The 17934-nt window shown below is 57.8% G+C and overlaps 2 protein-coding genes across 6 annotated transcripts; one reads left to right on the forward strand and one right to left on the reverse strand.

Moving 5' to 3' along the window:
- Positions 1 to 241: 241 nt before the first annotated feature.
- On the reverse strand, positions 242 to 5212 carry GPR137 (G protein-coupled receptor 137). Its single transcript, XM_080817260.1, has 8 exons — positions 4615 to 5212; positions 3106 to 3477; positions 2974 to 3023; positions 1792 to 2017; positions 1523 to 1672; positions 1251 to 1379; positions 1018 to 1136; positions 242 to 704 (listed from the first exon to the last, which is right to left on the reverse strand). The coding sequence occupies exons 2-8, from the start codon at positions 3460 to 3462 to the stop codon at positions 545 to 547; spliced, it is 1191 nt and encodes a 396-aa protein (XP_080673386.1). The 5' UTR covers positions 3463 to 3477; positions 4615 to 5212; the 3' UTR covers positions 242 to 544.
- Positions 4043 to 16869, forward strand: BAD (BCL2 associated agonist of cell death). Of its 5 annotated transcripts, none has more exons than XM_080817309.1 (4): positions 4043 to 4404; positions 5671 to 5865; positions 15631 to 15824; positions 16357 to 16869. In XM_080817309.1, the coding sequence occupies exons 1-4, from the start codon at positions 4185 to 4187 to the stop codon at positions 16480 to 16482; spliced, it is 735 nt and encodes a 244-aa protein (XP_080673435.1). In that variant the 5' UTR covers positions 4043 to 4184; the 3' UTR covers positions 16483 to 16869. The 5 variants fall into 5 exon arrangements, with proteins under 5 accessions (XP_080673435.1, XP_080673439.1, XP_080673437.1 ...); XM_080817313.1 differs by lacking the exon at positions 4043 to 4404 and adding an exon at positions 4557 to 4947; XM_080817311.1 differs by lacking the exon at positions 4043 to 4404 and adding an exon at positions 5008 to 5069.
- Positions 16870 to 17934: the final 1065 nt, after the last annotated feature.

A 17934-nucleotide genomic window follows, 5' to 3' on the forward strand; every position in this document is an offset into this window, starting at 1 on the left:
TTGAGGCGAGAGTAGACATTTTTCAAAAGAAGAGAGCACTGGAGTGGGGACAGACTCTTCTGGCCTCCTTTCCCCTCTGACTGCAGGCTCCTCCCTCTCCCTGCCCACCAGCCTAGGTCAGGTAAGTGTCCCCGCCCCCCACCCCAGCCACACCCTGGGAGGGCCTGGGTCTGATCAGCCTTCAGCTGTACAGGCCGCTGTGCGAAGAACACAAAGGCGACAACAGACAAGACAGCACACAGACGAGGGGCACGGACACTGTTTATTGAGTGACAGGTGCAGGAGAGGTAGGTGGCTCCAGTGCAGAAGTGGAGACGGCAGGTCATGCCAAGGTGCTGTGGGCATCTGGCAGCCAGGGCCACGCCCCCCCATCCTAGGGGACAGCACAAGCTCACTATGACAGGAGTAGCAAGGAGCCAGCCAGGGGCAGAGGCGGCCACAGCCTCTCATGATCCTGGGCAAGAAGCGGCAGATGAACTTGGCACAGGGACCTGGGATGGGAGGACTAGGGTCTGGGGGTTCTAGTGGGGAGAGTGGGAGGGGATCACGTCTGTGGGGTGGAGTAGAGACTGTGGTGGTGGCCACCTGGTCCCAGCACCTGGGAGAAGAGCAGAGGAGTGGTCCGTGTCTGGTTGCCTCCGCACCAGCCCGGCTCCCGCCCAATGGCGCCGTACCAGCTGCCGGAGCCCAGGCTGCCCGACATGCTGCAGGCAGAGAAACAAGGATCAGTCCCAAGGCAGGGACCGGGGCCACAACCACAAGAGTTGGCGGAGGGAGAGAGGCTTATTAGCACAAGGCCCAGGGCCTCCACCTTTCCAGCACCTAGGGCCTGAACCCTCTAGACTATGGCAAACTGCAACTTGGGGTGGGAAGTAGAAGAGACCTCACCCAGGACAGACAGGAAGCAGGGGCGGGCAGGGGTGGGGCGAGGGGAGAAAGTGGCAGGACCAGGCTCTAGGTCCCCCATGGCTCAATGGAGGGAGCTGGGAGGACCTGAGGCAGCGCCAGGGCTCCTACCTGGTGCTCTCGCTACGGCCGTGCTCCCAGGAGCAGCCCTCATCCTCACAGTGCCCAGCCCGGTCAAAGAAGTAGGAACGGGAGCCAAAGACCTGCCCGTTGAGGATGCGGCTCGTGCTCTGGGGGAGGAAACCACCATCGTGCTTTCTCCTGCCCCACCATTGGCTCCCCACGGCCCCGCCAGACCCTGGCCCAGGGATTCCCGGCATCCACCCCTCTGCGCTGGCCCTCACCAGGTCCTGCGGGGGCCGGTGCACCCGGAAGAAGCCCACCAGCAGGGTGGTGGGCAGCAGCTCCCACACAAAGAGGATGAGGCCGAACACCAGGTAGCCTTTGTTCCCCAGGTCATTCACCAGGTCTGCCTGTGGGAAGACAGGAGTTTGTATCAATCCACGACTGTGGTGGTGGTGGGGGGTGCAGGGGGCGCGACCCAGACAGAGTCGAGGCCAACTGGGGGCCAAGAGCCATGGCCACTAGGGAGGCAGCTGCCGTGCTGAATGCCCACCTGGTCAGAGACGTTGTACCAGTCATAATCGAAGGCATCCAGCCGGCTCCGGGGGGCCAAGGCCAAGGCCGCCAGGTTGTAGCAGGCCCGGCTGGCGTAGAGCAGGACCATGGCGCCACCCATCGCAGCTGCCTGGCACACACTGGTCCCCTGGCACAGATGACAAAAGAGGACCCTCAGGGAGGGGAAGCTCCAGCTCCCTCTCTACCCAGACGATCACTGCCCAAAGGCCCCAAGGGACACCCGGGGATCAGGGCTTGTGGCCCTACCTTGGCCTCCAGGTAGATGCTGGTGGAGGGCGCCCGCCGGGCGACAAGGCAGAGGCAGGCAGCAAGAGACAGTGCGCAGATAACAAAGAGGGAGTCGCTCACCAGGACTCGCACCAGCAGGAGGGCCCAGGGCTGTGCCCGGCGCCGGCGGGACAACACAGCGCACAGCACGTTCACCAGCAGAAAGAGCAGCGAGGCCCCCACGAAGGCCCCTCGGACAGCCAGCCTGCAGCCCACAGCACAGTCAGCCCCAGGAAACCATCGCTGGCACTCACTGACCCTCCCCCCCAAATTCCCTCAGGGTCAATCAGAATCAGCCCAGACCAACCAATCTGAACCCTGGCTCTCCAGTTTCACAGATGGGGAAACCGAGGCCCACAGAGGTCAGACAGTGACTGACAGCTATGGTAGAGCAGAAAGAGCACAAGACTGAGAGTCAGAGACGTGGGGTCAGGGGTGGTTCAGGGGTGAACCACTTGGGTGGTTCAGTCAGTTGAGGCTGAGTGTTTGCCTTTGGCTGTGGTTGTGATCCCAGGCTCCCTGCTCAGCGGGGAGTCTGCTTCTCCCTCTCTCTCTGCCCTTCTCCCCACTTGTGCACTCTCTCTCTCGATAATAGATAAATAAAATCTTTAAAAAGGGGGAAAAAAGGAAAGGAAAGGAAAGAAAAGAAAGAAACCTGTGTTTAAGCCCTGGCTCTGGCTTCCACCAGATCTATGACCTTGAACATGTGGCTTTACCTTGCCGGGCCTCAGTTTCTTCATCTCTCAGATGGGGATAATAACAGCCTCCCAGGTTAAGTTATAAGAGTGTTTGTGAAAGCTCTTAATAAACCGTAAGACGTTATACAAATGACAAGCTTATCACCGCCCAAGGTCAGCCGCAAGTGCGGTCTGGGGCTTCTGAGGGCTGGAGCCTCCCTCTTTTCTTTCATCAGGGATGACGCTGGGACCCTATCCCTTCACACTAGCATGGCTGTTTCTATCAACGCTGCCCTTCACGGGTGCAGTGCCTTTGCTGAGCTGTCTGTACCACGTGCCTAACTTTTCATGGCTCTTTCACAAACATCTGCTAAGTTGTCCCCGCCTTGGTACTGCACAGGGTCGGGGGGCAAGAAAGAAACAGACACCAGGCTGCTCCCTGCCTCTGGCCTGGGGGATATGCCCATACATCCCGTGTACTTACAAGCCTCGGCTCATCTCCGGCCGGCGCTTCGCCTTGGCCTTGAACACAACCTGGGAGCAGAGATGCCCATCATTCCTTTGGGCCCTTGGGCCTGCGCCCCCACAGCCCACCCCCACCCGTTACCATGGTTACCTGGGCAAAGTAGAGGTTCATAAGTGTCAGGGTGAAGAACTGCAGGCAGACAGGGCAGCAGTAGAGAAGCCAAAAGGGCAGGGGTCCCAGACGGTTGGCTCGGGGGGTATCTCGGAAGTAGAAGGAGAAGAGGGTGGTGCGCAAGGCAGCCCAGAGCAGACAGAGTGCCAGGAACACTGTCTGATAGCTCAGACGCTTGTGCCCATAGAGAAGCACCAGCCAGAGCTGGGCATATACCGAGAAGAAGAGCAGGGCATACAAAGTGGTGTAGGCCGCAGTCAGCCCCAGGGTCACGGCGGGAGGCAGCGCAGGAACCAGCCCAGCAGCAGGCACCAGGCCAGACAGGTTACTCTCCATGTCAGGACAGGAGGCCTGAATCCCAGAGAAAGAGATGGAGGGGCTGGCAGGGGGCCAGGGAAATAAATATGGAGGGGTGGGAGTTGCAGGGAGCAGCGACAGAGATGGGGAGCTCAGGAGAAAAGAAGCTGCAGCTGGCCAGGCCCTTCCCCCTCAACAGGGAGACCCTGCCCCTGCAGCGGGACACAGGCAGCCCCTTACTCTGGGGAGTGGAAGGACAGACCCTCTGGAAGGCAGAGGCGGGAAGTGGGCAGGATATCCTCCCTGGGCCAGCCCCAGAGCCAGGATGAGGGGGTGCAGAGCCTGAAGGACAGGGGTCCCTGGCCTTGGTCGTTGGAGTCGTCCCCGCTGGAGGGGGAGAGCCGGCAGATACCCTTCGGCTGAAGGCAGCGGCCGCTGCGGGGGACGCTCAACGCCCAGCTCTCCCCCTCCCCAAACTGGGGGGTCTCTCTCCCCTTCAATAATCCGGATTGGGGGTGGCCTCTGCCTTCTGTCCTCGGAATTCCGGACGCTGCCCCGCCCCCACCCCACCCCCCACTGCATCCACTCTCCAGCTTCGCCGGCCGGGAGGAAACCGATGCCGGGTGCTCAGGACGCCGCTGGGGGAGCCGGCTCTGGTCGCTGGGACCCGGGGCTCCGGCTCCCCAGCTCCCCGGCTCCCGCTGCTCCGCCCCCTCCCGCGCCCGCGCCTGCGCCTGCGCGGGCGCCGTTCGCTACGCTAAATGCGGAGGGCCTGGCCCCCAAAAGCTCCGCAGCCCCGCGCCGCGCCCGGCGCGGAGCCGTTCGAGAATTGGCGCGAGGTGCGCTGGCGGCGGGCGCCAGGGGTTACTAGAAGCAGCGGGAGGCCGAGACGCTGGAGCGGAACCGCATCCGGCGGGCGCCCGGGTGGGCCGTGCCCGGAGCCACCTGCCCTCGTCTGTTTGGGGGGCCGCCAGTTCCCAGGTTTCTCCTCCCTATCCCCAAATCCAGACTGCGCCGCCCGGCCGGGGGGGGGGGCGGCAACAACTCCCCCTCACCCGCTCTCCGAAGGAAACTTCCGCCCACAGCCAAGATGGCCCCCGGGCCCCGCCCCCTGGGTTTAACCCGCAGGGCCCCGCAGTCCCGGGGAGGCACGCCCGCCCCACTCCCCGGCGGGCCGCAGTTCCCGCTCACCTGGCCGGCTGCCTGCTCCCGCGAGTCCTACGGCCACCCTCAACGGGGCCCCCTCTCCTGCGCCGGGGCAGTCATCCTGCCGGGGAGGAGGCTCCCTCGCTTATCTCGAGCTCTCCTGAGCTGGCGCCGAGAGTAGTGCCCCCGAGGCGGGCCGTGCGAGGTTTCCGCCGTGGGGAAGAGGGAGCGGGACTTCCCGACCCGGCTACCCAGTCCACACGGAGCAGTGACAACAGCAACGACAGTTTCATCCAGATGAAGCAGTGACAACAGCAACAACACCTGCATCGACGGCTGAGCTTCAACTGAAGCCTTTGCAAAGTGCTTTCACCCACAGTAATCACTCGGTTTACAAAGTTGTCTGGCTTCTAAGGGAGGTGTCATTATCTTCATTCTACAGGAGTGGAGACTAAGGCCCAGAGGGGCTGAAGGGTTTGTCAGCAGAAGCTGGTCTCCAGGTTCCAAATGGGGACCCCAGAGAATCCCTCATCTGCTCCCACACCTGGCTCGGGCACAAGGAAGTCGGGAACTGAGCGGCGGGAGGCGAGACAGGGACCTAGTAGGACGACGGTGGGCAGGGAGCCTGTCCGCCGGCGGGGGCGGAGGCTGGGCCGGGGCGGCCACGCCCCCCTGGCCAGCCCTAGTGACATTTCAAGAGCTGATTGGGCCGGGTCGGTGACAGTTCCCGTTGCCCGGGCAACTAGGGCCGGGCTCCCTCGGTACTAGAGGGAGGCGGCAGGCCCGGGTCAGGGGCCTCCTCGAGATCGGGCTTGGGGTAAGACTCGTGTGCCGCCACCGAGGGCCGGTTGGGCCTGGGTCTGAGTAGGGGACTGGGACTGCTTCACAGCACCAGGGCTCCAAAAGAGGAGAGTTCGGTCCTGGGTGAACAGTCTGAACGACCTGCCCGGCTAGGCTCAGTGGACAGATCCGGGCCTGGGAGGCCCGGGTGAACGTGGGGTTCTAAGGTGGGAGAGGGAACTACAGTTATCTGCCCCTCCCTTCACCAGCCACCATTTGCCCCAGCTTGTGCCCTAACTACCTGCCATCTTGCCCCCACAGCCCAGAGCATGTTCCAGATCCCAGAGTTTGAGCCCAGTGAGCAGGAAGACTCCAGCCCTGCAGATAGGGGCCTGGGCCCCAGCCCCACAGGCGATCAACCCCCAGGCCTTGGCAAGCACCTGCAGACGGCCCCAGGCCTCCTAGGGGAAGCTGGTCACCAGCAGGGGCAGCCGGCCAGCAGCAGCCACCATGGAGGTAGGTACCCACGCCCCAACCACCTGCCTGTCCACCTTGCCCCCTGCCCAGTAGTTCCCCATATCCCCAGCTGCATCCCCACTAACTGGCTGGCTTCGAGTAAGTGCCTAACCTGTCTGCACCTCAGTTTCCTCTTCTGTAAAACAGAGCAATTAATCACCACTGTTGTAGGGCTGTTGGGATGATACCAGAAATATATAAGAAGCACTTAATTATAGTGCCAGTGCATAGTAAATGCTCAAAGAATGTAGCTGTTAGCCTAGGACCAGCACAGAAATCACCCAGAGACAGGGGCGCCTGGGGGGCTCAGTCGTTAAGCGTCTGCCTTGGGCTCCGGTCACGATCCCAGGGTCCTGAGATGGAGCCCTGCATCAGGCTCTCCGCTCAGTGGGAAACCTGCTTTTCCCTCTCCCACTCCCCCTGCTTGTGTTTCCTCTGTCGCTGCCTCTCTGTCAAATAAGTAAATAAAATCTAAATAAAATCTAAAATACAACACCACTACCTTTACATAACAAGAAAGATAGATGAAGGATAAGGGATCTGGACACACTCAGCGAGGGGACCCAGTGCTGAGCCGAAAGAAAGGATGGCAGCCATTTCTCCCCAGTGCCCACCTCCCCAGTGCCCACCCCAGGTCTTGGCACCTGGAACAACCATAGAGATCTTCTGTAAACAAAACTCCTATCCTTAACGTCATGAAGCCAGAAAGACCCCCCATCCCCAGGTTCAAGAACAAGAAGGCTTACGAAGTCCTCCTCCCCGGCCCGCGCACCCACACTTTGTCAGACTGAACCCCAGAGGCTTTCTTTAACTCCTTTACCGTCCAGATCTTTGCACTTGGCTGCTCGCACGCAGCTTTCCACCGGGCCTTGTGGTTCCTCTTCACCTTCAGTATCAAGCACTTCATTTGTGCCACGTGCTGCCCCAGCCTCCGGGGGGTACATTAGTGAACAAAAGAGATAAAAGTCCTTGCTCTTTGTGGTGCCTCCAGGTTCTAGTTGAGTGGGAAGAGACAGGCCGTCAACAAACAAACAAATGCTGTAGTGCGGTCCTGGCGGTGCCAGAAGCATTCTTTACTTTCTCTCTGGATCCGGAGTACCAGAAGGCTGAGGGAGTGACTCTGATGGAGGTGGTCAGGGTCAGCCCAGCGTGGTAAGAAGCAAGGTTAGAAGGGGGTGAGAGGTGAGCCCTGCCCACATCCCCAGAAAAACAGATCCTGAGTGGAAAAATATCCCAGCCTAGGGAAGGGTCGATGCAAAGGCCCTGAGGGCAGGACACAGTCTAGGTCACTGAGGGGAGGAGAGGTCGAGATGCGGCAGGGGAGGTGAATGGTGGGAGGAGCATCTGGGCGGGGCCTGGAAGGCCTGTGCCAGGACATTGGCTTTCACTTTGAGTGAAAACATGTGGGAGGACAGGGAGCAGAGGCAGGGCTGTCTGATAGGGGATCAAGAACATCACCAGTGTTGGGATTAGTCTGCAATGGGCAAAAGCAGCCCCATGGGGGTGTTGCAGGGGAGGCTGCTGGGAGAGTCCCAGTGAGGGAAGAGGATGGCTTGTGCCTGTTGGAGGCAGAGGAAGTGGTACACAGCTGGGCCCTGGATTTATTTTGTAGGTAGAACTGGCAGGATTTGCCAACACACTGGGTGTGAGGTGTACAGGAGAGAGAGGAGTCAGGGAGGGCCGCAAGGCATCTGGGCTGGGCACCTGGAGGACCCTGCCCTTGACTCTGATGGAACTACAGCCAAATCGGGAGCCTGGTGTGGGCCAGGTGAGGGTAGGGGGGCCTTCTGGGCAGCCGGTTGGAGGTTTCCAGTAGGGATAGGCCCAAGAGGGATTTATACACCTGGGAGTTGTCAATCCCAGAGGTAGTGTTCTCTGAGGCCTATGCAGCCAGTGTAGACAGGCGGGGGCCTGGTCTGAGCCTGGGGCCTTGGCCTTCAGAGGGAGGCAGCAGGGAAGGAATTAGCAGCCGGATGGGAGGGAAACCAGGAGCTGGCAGGGCCCACGCAGCAAGGGATTGCTTCTGGCTGGAGATCTGGGAGAGGGCCGCTGGAGTCGCCAACACACGCGGTTGCAGTTTGGGTGAGGGGATGGGGGGAAGGGCTGATCTCAGTTCAGAAGGGAGGGATAACGGCAAGAGAGGTGGAGACAGAAAGGGGAGCCGCCTTTGGGCAGCTGTGCTCCCGGAAAGGGGTGCAGCGAAGACCCAAGGAGGGGTTGGTTTTTTTGTTGCTGTTGTTGTTTTGTTGTTTAAGGGGAAAGAAAATAGCTTGTCTAGAAACTGAGGGGGGTAATCCAGGAGCCAGGGAACTACCATATGAGGTAGGAGATGAAGGGACGCTAACTAGAGAGATGTCCTCGAGTAGGAGACCGGGGTCTGGCACCTGGGGAGGGCTGGCTCAGCTAAATGGGAGACAGTGGACATGGGTACGTGGTTGTGAGTAGATACTACATGGGAAGTAGTAGAAGTTTCTCTCTCTCTCTCTCTTTTTTTAAGATTTTATTTATTTGACAGAGATGTGAGAGAAGGAACACAAGCAGGGGGAGTGGGAGAGGGAGAAGCAGACTTCCCACTCAGCTGGGAGCCTGATGTGGGGCTCGATCCCAGGACCCTGAGCCTCGAAGGCACACGGTTAACAATTGAGTCACTCAGGGGCCCCGTAGAAGTTTCTCTTGTGGGTGCTGCCAGTTCCTCCAGGAAAGGGTGGAAGGAGAGCGGATCAGTCTTGAAGTGGTCATCCGTCCCCAAGCACAGAGTATGCGAGGTGGGCTGGGCAATGTCAAGGGCACCACGTCGCCAATTTCTTTTTTTTTAATTATAAACTTTTTTTTTTCCCTAAAGATTTTGCTTGTTTATTCGAGAGTGAGAGAGAGAGAGAGAGAGAGAGAGAACATGAGTAGCCAGGAAGGGCAGAGGGACAGGAAGAAGCAGACTCCCTGCTGAACAAGGAGTTTGAGTGGTACTCCATCCCAGGACCTTGGGATCATGACCTGAGCAGAAGGCAGACACTTTTTTTTTTTTAAGGTTTTATTTATTTATTTACTTACTTATTTATTTGTCAGAGACAAAGAGAGACACAGCGAGAGAGGGAACACAAAGCAGGGGGGAGTGGGAGAGGGAGAAGCAGGCTTCCCGCTGAGCAGGGAGCAGATGTGGGGCTCGATCCCAGGACCCTGGGATGACGACCTGAGATGCTTAACCGACTGAGCCACCCAGGCACCCATGGCCATGAATTTCAGTGGAGGCGGCATGGCTATGCTTTTCTTCAGCCCGGGGGTCCAAGGGTCCAGCTGGGAGTTAAGAGTTTAGCCAGGGCTGTGCCTGACTCAGCCCAGCTGGGGAGGTGCTTGAGGGTGTCTGCGCGGAGAGGCAGTGGTCTCGGTGTGGGGTGTAGGCTGGCTCTGGGAGTTCTGGCATCACTAGGGTGGGCTTCCAGGGGAGGGAGCCAGCCAGGTAGGAGCTATGAGGCTTAGGATGGAGTTCCTGAAAGTTCTCTCCGGGGGAAGCAGGGAGAGGCTGGAAAGCAGTAGGGCCACTTGGGTCCTGGGAGTGAACGAGGACGGGACTGGAGGAAGCTCCTGCACCAGTGGGTGTGTGGCCTGAAGGCGGCGGCACCTCCCCCAGCTCCAGACCCTTCCATGAGGAGGGCTGCAAGGGAGAAAGTAGCCATCACTCGCAAGGACTGACGGGAGTTCTTAAACTTTTGACTTAGTTTTCTTTTTTTAACTTAAATTCAATTCATTAACATATAGTGTATTACAGGTTTCAGAGCTGGAGGTCAGTGACTCATCAGTTGCATATAACAGCACTCATTCCATCACCAAGATACCCCCTCCCCCCACCCACCTCTGGACTTAGTTTTCGATGCCTAAAAAGCAAATGATTTTCCCAGAAAAGATCAGCAAGGGGGAGGGGGTGGCTCTGCGGGAGCCACAGAGCCCCGCCCCCTCCAGGCCCACTGAGTCCCGGTCACTCTGCACATTCCCTGCCCCCTGGGCCCTGTGGGACTGGATGTGTGCTTGTCCCCAGGGCAGAGACTGTGATACCTTTTGTGCTGTGACAGCCCCAGCGCAGAGCCCAGGGCCTGGGATAGGTAGGTGCACTGGGAGCTGCGGAAGTGTGTGTGGATGGTGGGGAGGGAGGGAGGATAGCCCAGTGGGGCCGGACCACAGGGTTCAAACACTGCCCCACCCTCCCTTAGAGGGCTGAACTTGAGCAGGCGAGTTAACTGTCTGCCTCAGTTTTCTTATCTGTAAAGTGAGAATAGAAACTCATCTTCCCTTCTTATAGGGGGGATCTGATCAGTTAATATGGGAAACCTGCTGGGGCGCCTGGGCGGTTCAGTTGGTTAAGTGTCTGCCTTCAGCTCAGGTCATGATCCTGGAGCCTCAGGATCCAGCCCCCGCATCCGGGCTCCCTGATCAGCAGGGAGTCTGCTTCTCCCTCTACCCGTCACCCTGTTCCTGTTCTCTCTGACTCTCTCTCAAATAAATAAAATCTTCAAAAGAAAAAGAAAAAGCTTCTCAAAAAAAAAAAAAATAGAGGAAAAGTGCTTAGAAACAGTGCCTGCGGGCGCCTGGGTGGCTCAGTGGGTTAAGCCTCTGCCTTTGGCTCCGGTCCTAATTCCAGGGTCCTGGGATCGAGCCCCGCATCGGGCTCTCTGCTCAGCTGGGAGGCTCCTTCCCCCTCTCTCTCTGCCTGCCTCTCTGCTTGTGATCTCTCTCTGCTCTGTCAAATAAATAAATAAAGATCTTTATTTAAAAAAAAAAAAAGAGGGACGCCTGGGTGGCTCAGTTGGTTAAGCGGCTGCCTTCAGCTCAGGTCATGATCCCAGCGTCCTGGGATCGAGTCCCACATCGGTCTCCTTGCTCGGCGGGGAGCCTGCTTCTCCCTCTGCCTCTGCCTACCACTCTGTCTGCCTGTGCTCGCTCGCTCTCTCTCTCTCTGTAACAAATAAATAAATAATTTTTTTTTTAATTAAAAAAAAAAAAGAAAAAAGAGAGTGCCTGGCCCAGAGGAACTTTTGCTGTTCTTACCAGACTGCAACAATTGTTGCCGTTGTTGTTGTTGTTGTTAATTTTTATTTATTTGTTAGCACACAAGCAGGGAGAGCAACAGGCAGGGAGAGAAGCAGGCTCCCCGCTGAGCAAGGAGCCTGATATGGGACTTGACCCCAGGATGCTGGGATCATGACCTGAGCCGAAGGCAGACGCTTGACTGACTGAGCCGCCCAGAGGCCCCTGTTGCTCTCGTTGTTAATGTGAATTGTTGGCCCAGACCCTGAGCAGAGCCGAGGACTGCCGTAGACATGGACAACCCACGTCTCCTGATAATGGACAAGGAAAGGTTAAGTAGAACCAGAATGTAAAGGCCTTGAAAGCCACGCTAAGGAGTTTGGACTTTACTTCCTTGGCAATGGGGAGCCGTTGAAGGTTTCAGGCAGAGGACAGACACAGTTGGATTTAGGGCAGGGGTTGGCAAACCACAGCCACAGGCTAAATCCCTATTTTTTTTGTCAGCCTGCGAGCTAAGAATGGTTTTGACATTATAAACATTTTAGTGGAATACAGCAACACAATTATATATCGCTCATGGCTTCTTTCAAGCAATGACCACAGAATTGAGAAGTTGTCCAGAGACCGTGTGGCCTGCAGTGGCCCAAAACATTTCCTCTCTGGCCCCTTACCGAAAACATTTGCCAGCTCCTGCTTTAGAGTGTTTTTCTGATTCAGCAGCTCCGCGCAAGATGGGGTGTGTTCTTTGCAGGCCAGTAAGGGATTTCTGTACCCCAGATGGCTTTAGGGTAGACGGGGAGCCTGGGCTTCCTGCAGGTACTGAAAGCTGCTGGGCCCCACGCCGCATGCTCAGCTTGGGCCACCAGCCTGGCTGCCTGCTGGGGGCGGGAGGCAAGCGGTAGCTGAGCCCCTGCAGGCAGGAGAGCAGGATTCAAACCCGGTGTTGCCCGATGGCCGAGCTTCACTGCCTCAGGCTGCCCGGAGCACCAGCGTTTTGATAAAGTGTGTAAGGATGCTCTCGGAGCGTTAACTTAGATGTGTCCGGCCCCCACCCACTTACGCAGAGGCCCCAGGGTAAAGAATTTGAAATTTTGCTGGGGCTTGGGGCCCCACCCACCGGGGGCCCCTCCCTCCCCCCCACCCCAGCCTCAGGCGGCCTGAGAGGGTGGTGTGCCTGGGCAAGCCTGAGCACCCACCCTAGCTCGCCCCCACCCTAGCTAGCGCCCCGGCAGGAGCTGCTCCCTTTCCCTCCCACCTCATTTCCCCAGAGTGGGGAGAGGCCTCTTCTGTCCAGCCCCGGGATGTGGGAATGTGCCAGGCGAGAGCTGATTGGAGAGTGGGATGGTTCAGAATGAGCCTGTCCACTCCCCCAGGGAGTTCACAGAAAATTCCTCAGGTTTTTTTTCCAGTACCAAGAAGGACACTTTTAAAAGCTCAGTTTACACGTGTGATTGTCATTCTGATGGTGGCTGGCTTGGCATCGCGGACATCCATGGCTTTGGCGGAAACAGCCTGCCCCAGAGGATAGGTTCCTGGTAGGGCTGACACTCTCGAAGGGCCCAGAGATGCCTTCCCTGAGTGGCACCCCCAAGGTGGCCTGTGGGGCGGATGTTGGGAACTTGGGGCATAACCATTGAGGGCACAGGCCCTGGATCGAGACTGGTTAGGTTTGGATCCCAGCTCTGCCACCTACAAGCTGGGTGACATTGGGGAAGTGACTTACCCTCTCTGGGCCTTAGTCTTCTCCGTAAAATGGGGACGGTGAGGAACCTTCCTCATAGGATGTGGTGAGTGAGGATGTAATGAATTGATTCAGGTGAAGAACTGTGAGCCTGACACAGCCAATGCTCTTCTGTTTTCTGGGCGAGGGCATGGCGCCCAGACCAAGTGGCCCCCCGCAAGTCACTCGCTTTCTGACTCTTGGACCTGGCATCTGTCAAGTGTGGTGGTTGTGCGCTTTCTTTTTTTTTTTTTTTAAGATTTTACTTATTTGACAGACAAAGATCACAAGTAGGCAGAGAAGCAGTCAGAGAGAGGGGGAAGCAGGCTCCCTGTCGAGCAGAGAGCCCAATGTGGGGCTCGATCTCAGGACTGTGAGATCATGACCTCAGCCGAAGGCAGAGGCTTAGTCCACTGAGCCACCCAGGCGCCCCCGGTTGTGCGCTTTCTTAAAAGCTAGTGAAGGAGAACAGCTGACGTTCCTTGAGCCCTTAAGTGGCCAGGAGGGTGTGCCCGCTGCAGGACCTCTGGCAAGTTCCTAACCTCTAGGTGCCTTCCCTTCTTCCTCCGTAGCCTGGGTGGGGGCGTGGGGGACGGGACTTTGCGGCCGCCTCACTGGGAAGCTGGGAGGTTTCAGGATGTAAAAGGGGTCAGAACCTGGTTCTCTCCTTGTCTCATCTGTTATTGGGGTGGTCCTGGGAGACGGGGACTGCCCCCATTTATTTTATGTATTTTAATTTTTTTTTTTATTCTTTAAGGTTTATTTATTGGAGAAAGAGCATGAGTGGGGAGAGGGGCAGAGGAAGAGGGAGCCTGGGATCATGACCTGAGCGAAGGGCAGACATTTAACCCCCTAACCTTGTGAGCCACCCAGGTGCCCCTCTTTTTTTTAAGATTTTATTTATTTATTTGACAGACAAGAGATCACAAGTAGGCAGAGAGGCAGGCAGAGAGAGAAGAGAAGCAAGCTCCTGCTGAGCAGAGAGCCCGATGCGGAGCTCGATCCCAGGACCCTGGGATCATGACCTGAGTCGAAGGCAGAGGCTTTAACCCACTGAGCCACCCAGGCGCCCCCCCCCCTTTTTTAAGATTTTATTTTATTAGAGCGTGAGCTGGGAAAGAGGCATATGGAGAGGGAGAGGCAGACTCCACACTGAGCAGGGAGCCCCATGCAGGGCTAGAGCTGAAGGCGGATGCCCAACTGACTGCGCCACCCCTGCCCCCATTTCATAGAGGAAGACACTGAGGCCCCAGTAGGAAGGGCCCAAGGTGGGGCATCTGGATGGCCCCATGGTGGGGCTCCTGCTCAGCATGCCCCACTCCCTGCCCAAGAGCACGCACTCCCTTCCTCTTTCTCTCTCAAATAAATAAATAGAATATTAAAATAAAGGGTGGGGGGCTAAAATCACAAAGCAGGAAATTAAACTGGTTGAGGTGGGGCCCTGCCTCTGCCCCGCCCCCACACGCCACAGAACTGGAAAGGTGCTCCGTGGGTGGGCGTGTCCTTGTCAAGGGTGTTTCTGTTCCTGACTCTTCCAGCCTGTATCCCTAGTCCCGATTTCTGATTTAGCTCCCTGTTCCCCACTTCCACATCACTCCTCAGAGGCCTCACAGTGTTCCTGCCCGATCTCAGGCCTGGACTTCCGTAAAGCTCAGAACAGCCAGGAGCTCGGACCACCCTCTTAGCCTAGGCCTTTCTGGATCCAGCACCCTCTTCCCTTTTTAGCTTTCTTAGTCCCGTCTCTGGAGCCGGGCCCCTTGGAGGCCCTATGGCCCCTGAAAGTGACCCACAGGGCTTTGCATAAGGTCCGTTGGGAGAGGCCGAGACACCGATTTAGGCTCAGTGGCTTCTGAGCCTAAATCTTACTTCCTCCAAAATGCATTCCCCGACAGATGGGCCTTGCCAGGGGGCCCTGAGCACCTTCCCTGCACCGCTTCCCTGCTGGCTTTCACAGTACTAGGTAGCTCTGGGTTTTTGCTCCTGGGACTGGTTCTAGGTCTTTGTTGGTCTAGATTTGGGGGTGGGGTTGGCGGGAGCGGAGGAATGGCACACTGTACACAGGTCAGACAGACTAAGAACACAGGAGAGGTGACCATGAAAGACAACCTGTCGTGTACTTACAGTTTCTAGAGCACTTTCACGTTGTTTTATGTGACCTTTCCACTGCCACTGGTAGTCGGGAACAGGTCTACCCCCACACGGGTGAGCACACTGGCTCAGAGCTGAAGGGTGGTCTGATAAGGGAAGAGGTGTAGCTCATTGGTTGATCACTGGGCTCCGGAAGTCTAGAGACTTCCAACCTGAGAGCATCATACTGTGCGACTGTGGACAAGTCTCCACTCTCTAAGCCTCTGTCTTCTCATCTGTAAAATGGAGGCCGTTTTAGGACTCACTTCTTAGGCTGGTTGGGAGCATGAGGGAATTCCCAGGGCTGGCACATAGTGCTCCATGATCATTACCTTAAAAAAAGTCAACAGACCCTTCCAGACTCTTCTCCAAAGCAGGTGTTTTGGGAGGTACAGACATGCTGCTGACAGGTCCTTGCTCTCCAGGGCCCAAGGTCTCCCTAGGCCACAACAGTGAAACAAATGGGCCCCAGCAGGTCACTTGCAGAGCCAGAGTTCAGCCCTGCCTAAGGCGGGAGATCTCATCCAAGTGATTGATTTCCTCCAAGGACTGCCCTGAGGCCCCGCGGCCTTGCACTGATAGCTTTGCGACTTACGCCCTTATTTTATGGCACGGACAGCAGCAGAGGTCATTTGGTACACTAAGGGCCTGGCCCATTATTGGGGCTCAATTAAGATTTATGGGATTAATGAGAAGTTAATTCGAATCTTCAAAAAAGCCCCACGAGCTTCCCTCGCTTTACGTATGAAGGAACTGAACTGGGGCTCGGAGGTACTTTGAGGCACCTGCCAAGCTACTGTGCACCCAGGGACAGCAGCGGGCGGGGAGCTGGTGCCGAGGGCTTTGGCACAGCTGGAGGCGCAGAGGAGTGGGGACTCATGCCGCCCCCATCCCCTGTGCAGGCGCTGGGGCTGTGGAGACGCGGAGTCGCCACAGCTCGTACCCCGCGGGGACCGAGGAAGATGAGGGGATGGAGGAGGAAGAGCTTAGCCCTTTCCGGGGGCGCTCGCGCTCAGCGCCCCCCAACCTCTGTGCTGCACTGCGTTATGGCCGCGAGCTCCGGAGGATGAGCGACGAGTTCCAGGGCTCCTTCAAGGTGAGCGCCGGCCCCAAAGCATGTCGGGATCAGTAGTTCGGGGACCCCGCCCCGGGCCACTCTTCCTGCGTCCCAGGGCCTGCCGGTATCTGTAGTCCAGAGCGAGCGTCAGAAGGCCAAAGCGCCTGAGTTTCCGGAATGCTCGGGGCGCGAGGCATGCTGGTAGTTGTGTTCGCGATCGGCCCCTTTCGGGTATCCGGGTTCTTTGGCCTCAAGTTCAGAATCACTTAGTGCTTGGATTGCTGTTCCGGCTTCGAGGCTAGGTCTCGGGCTCTGATACTCACAAGGTCCTAAGCATTCTCCCCCAGCTCCCCTGTCAGGGTGCGTCTCGGATCTAACCAGTCCCATTTCTAAGGGCCTAAGCGACCCCTGGAGCTTCCGTAAGTGGTCAGGAGGCCACTCGGTACGGGTCATGCGGGGAGCTATGGTTTAGGGCCCCGGGCATCTCAGCGGTGGGATTCCGGAGGTGAAGGGCTCCGACTTGGGCTGCCACGACAGGCTAACTCATTTAACCCTCTCTTCCCACCCGAAGGGACTTCCTCGCCCGAAGAGCGCGGGCACAGCCACGCAGATGCGACAAAGCCCCAGTTGGACGCGCGTCATCCAGTCCTGGTGGGATCGGAACTTGGGGAGAGGAGGCTCCGCCCCCTCCCAATGACCCGTCCCACAGCCCGAAACCCCCCTTTTCCCGGCGCCGCCGGCGGCCATCTTGGGTGTGGGCGGAAGTCTTTTCCGCAGGCTTTATGCAAGAAAGAGGATCAGTCCTTTTCCTTTTCGAAGGAGGCGATCTGACCCAAAGCCCGATTTCCTTCCGGTGTGTACGAAGAGCACGGAGGGGTTTGTCCCCGTCGGAAGTTTTGAAGTTTTATCCGCTCTTAGCCGCCGGAAGTGGCCCTGTGACCCCGCCCCCGGGCTAACCCCAGCGTCTGCAAGTTGCAAGTCGGCGAAGTCCTGACTTCTCACCAGAACCCTTTCCTCCGCGGTGTCGCTGGGGGCCATCGCTTGCAGCGACATGTGCTTAATAAAGCCCGCGTTTGTGCCGCCGAGTCTCCTCTCTCCGTCGCTTGGGGCTTCGCAGGCAGGGGCACTGACAGTTTCAAAAGATGTCTTCGCTTTACACATAAGGGAAACCGAGGCTCTTTTTGAGCGACTTACCCTGGAATCGAGACCGGGAACGGGTCCAGGCGGCGACCAGAGAGCCAGGGCTGCTTGGCCTCGGGAAAGCGGAGCGCAGCCGGGCCTTGGGGACCTCCAGGTCCTTATCTCTAATATGGTCATTGGGAACTGCAGGCCGGCCGGCCGCCGGAATTCCGCACTCTGCAAACCGTGCCGCCGGCCCCCAGGGAGGGTCATTTGTTTCTATTTGGGTCAGTCCTTTCAAACAGCTACTGTGTGGCCGGCCTGGGGCCAGCTCTGTTCAGGGAACTGGCAGGACGCTCAGAGCGGGGGAGGGGGGCAACGGAGGGTTGGGCCCAGGGTTGTGACTGGACTGGTCACAGGAGAACTGGAGCTTCACCAGGACTCGGGAGCGGAGCTCGGAGCTCAATTCCAGGAAGATTTATTGGCGCCCCCTATAGACCAGCCAGCGCTTGGTACAGGGTGTACAGAGCTGAATTACGCCAGAGCTCCTCAAGCTTCCTGGCAGGGGGAGTACCAGGCTCTCAGAGTGGAGTTACCGCTAGCTGAGTGCTATAATAGGGACTCAGAACCGGGGTGAGGGCGGCTCCCTCCCGCAAGGGAAAGTCCGGGAGGGCTTCAGGGAGGAGGTGAGTTAGCGCTGGGACTTGAGGAGCGATATGGAAGAGGGAGCTGTCATTCCCTGTAAAGAGTGGACCCACGGAAGGATGGGAGGGGGCAGCAGCAGAGGCCAGGATTCTGAGGGGGCTGGAATGTCATCCCGGGGAGTTTGGAGTTCAGCTTGGACTTTGAGGACCCAGGGACTGACACGGAGTGTTTCTACAGGTGGCGGCAAGCCAAATTAGGAAGAGAAGCCTTGGTGGCTGAGTGGCCTGGCCACAGAATAGAGTAGGCCAGTTTGGAGACAGGACCAGGCCTGACCACAGAACCAAGGAAGGTTTGGGCAATGGTTTTAACCCTGAGGGAACAGGGC

Source organism: Martes martes (genome assembly GCF_963455335.1).
Source record: "Martes martes genome assembly, chromosome: 10".
In the NCBI taxonomy this organism is placed as follows: Eukaryota; Metazoa; Chordata; class Mammalia; order Carnivora; family Mustelidae; genus Martes; species Martes martes.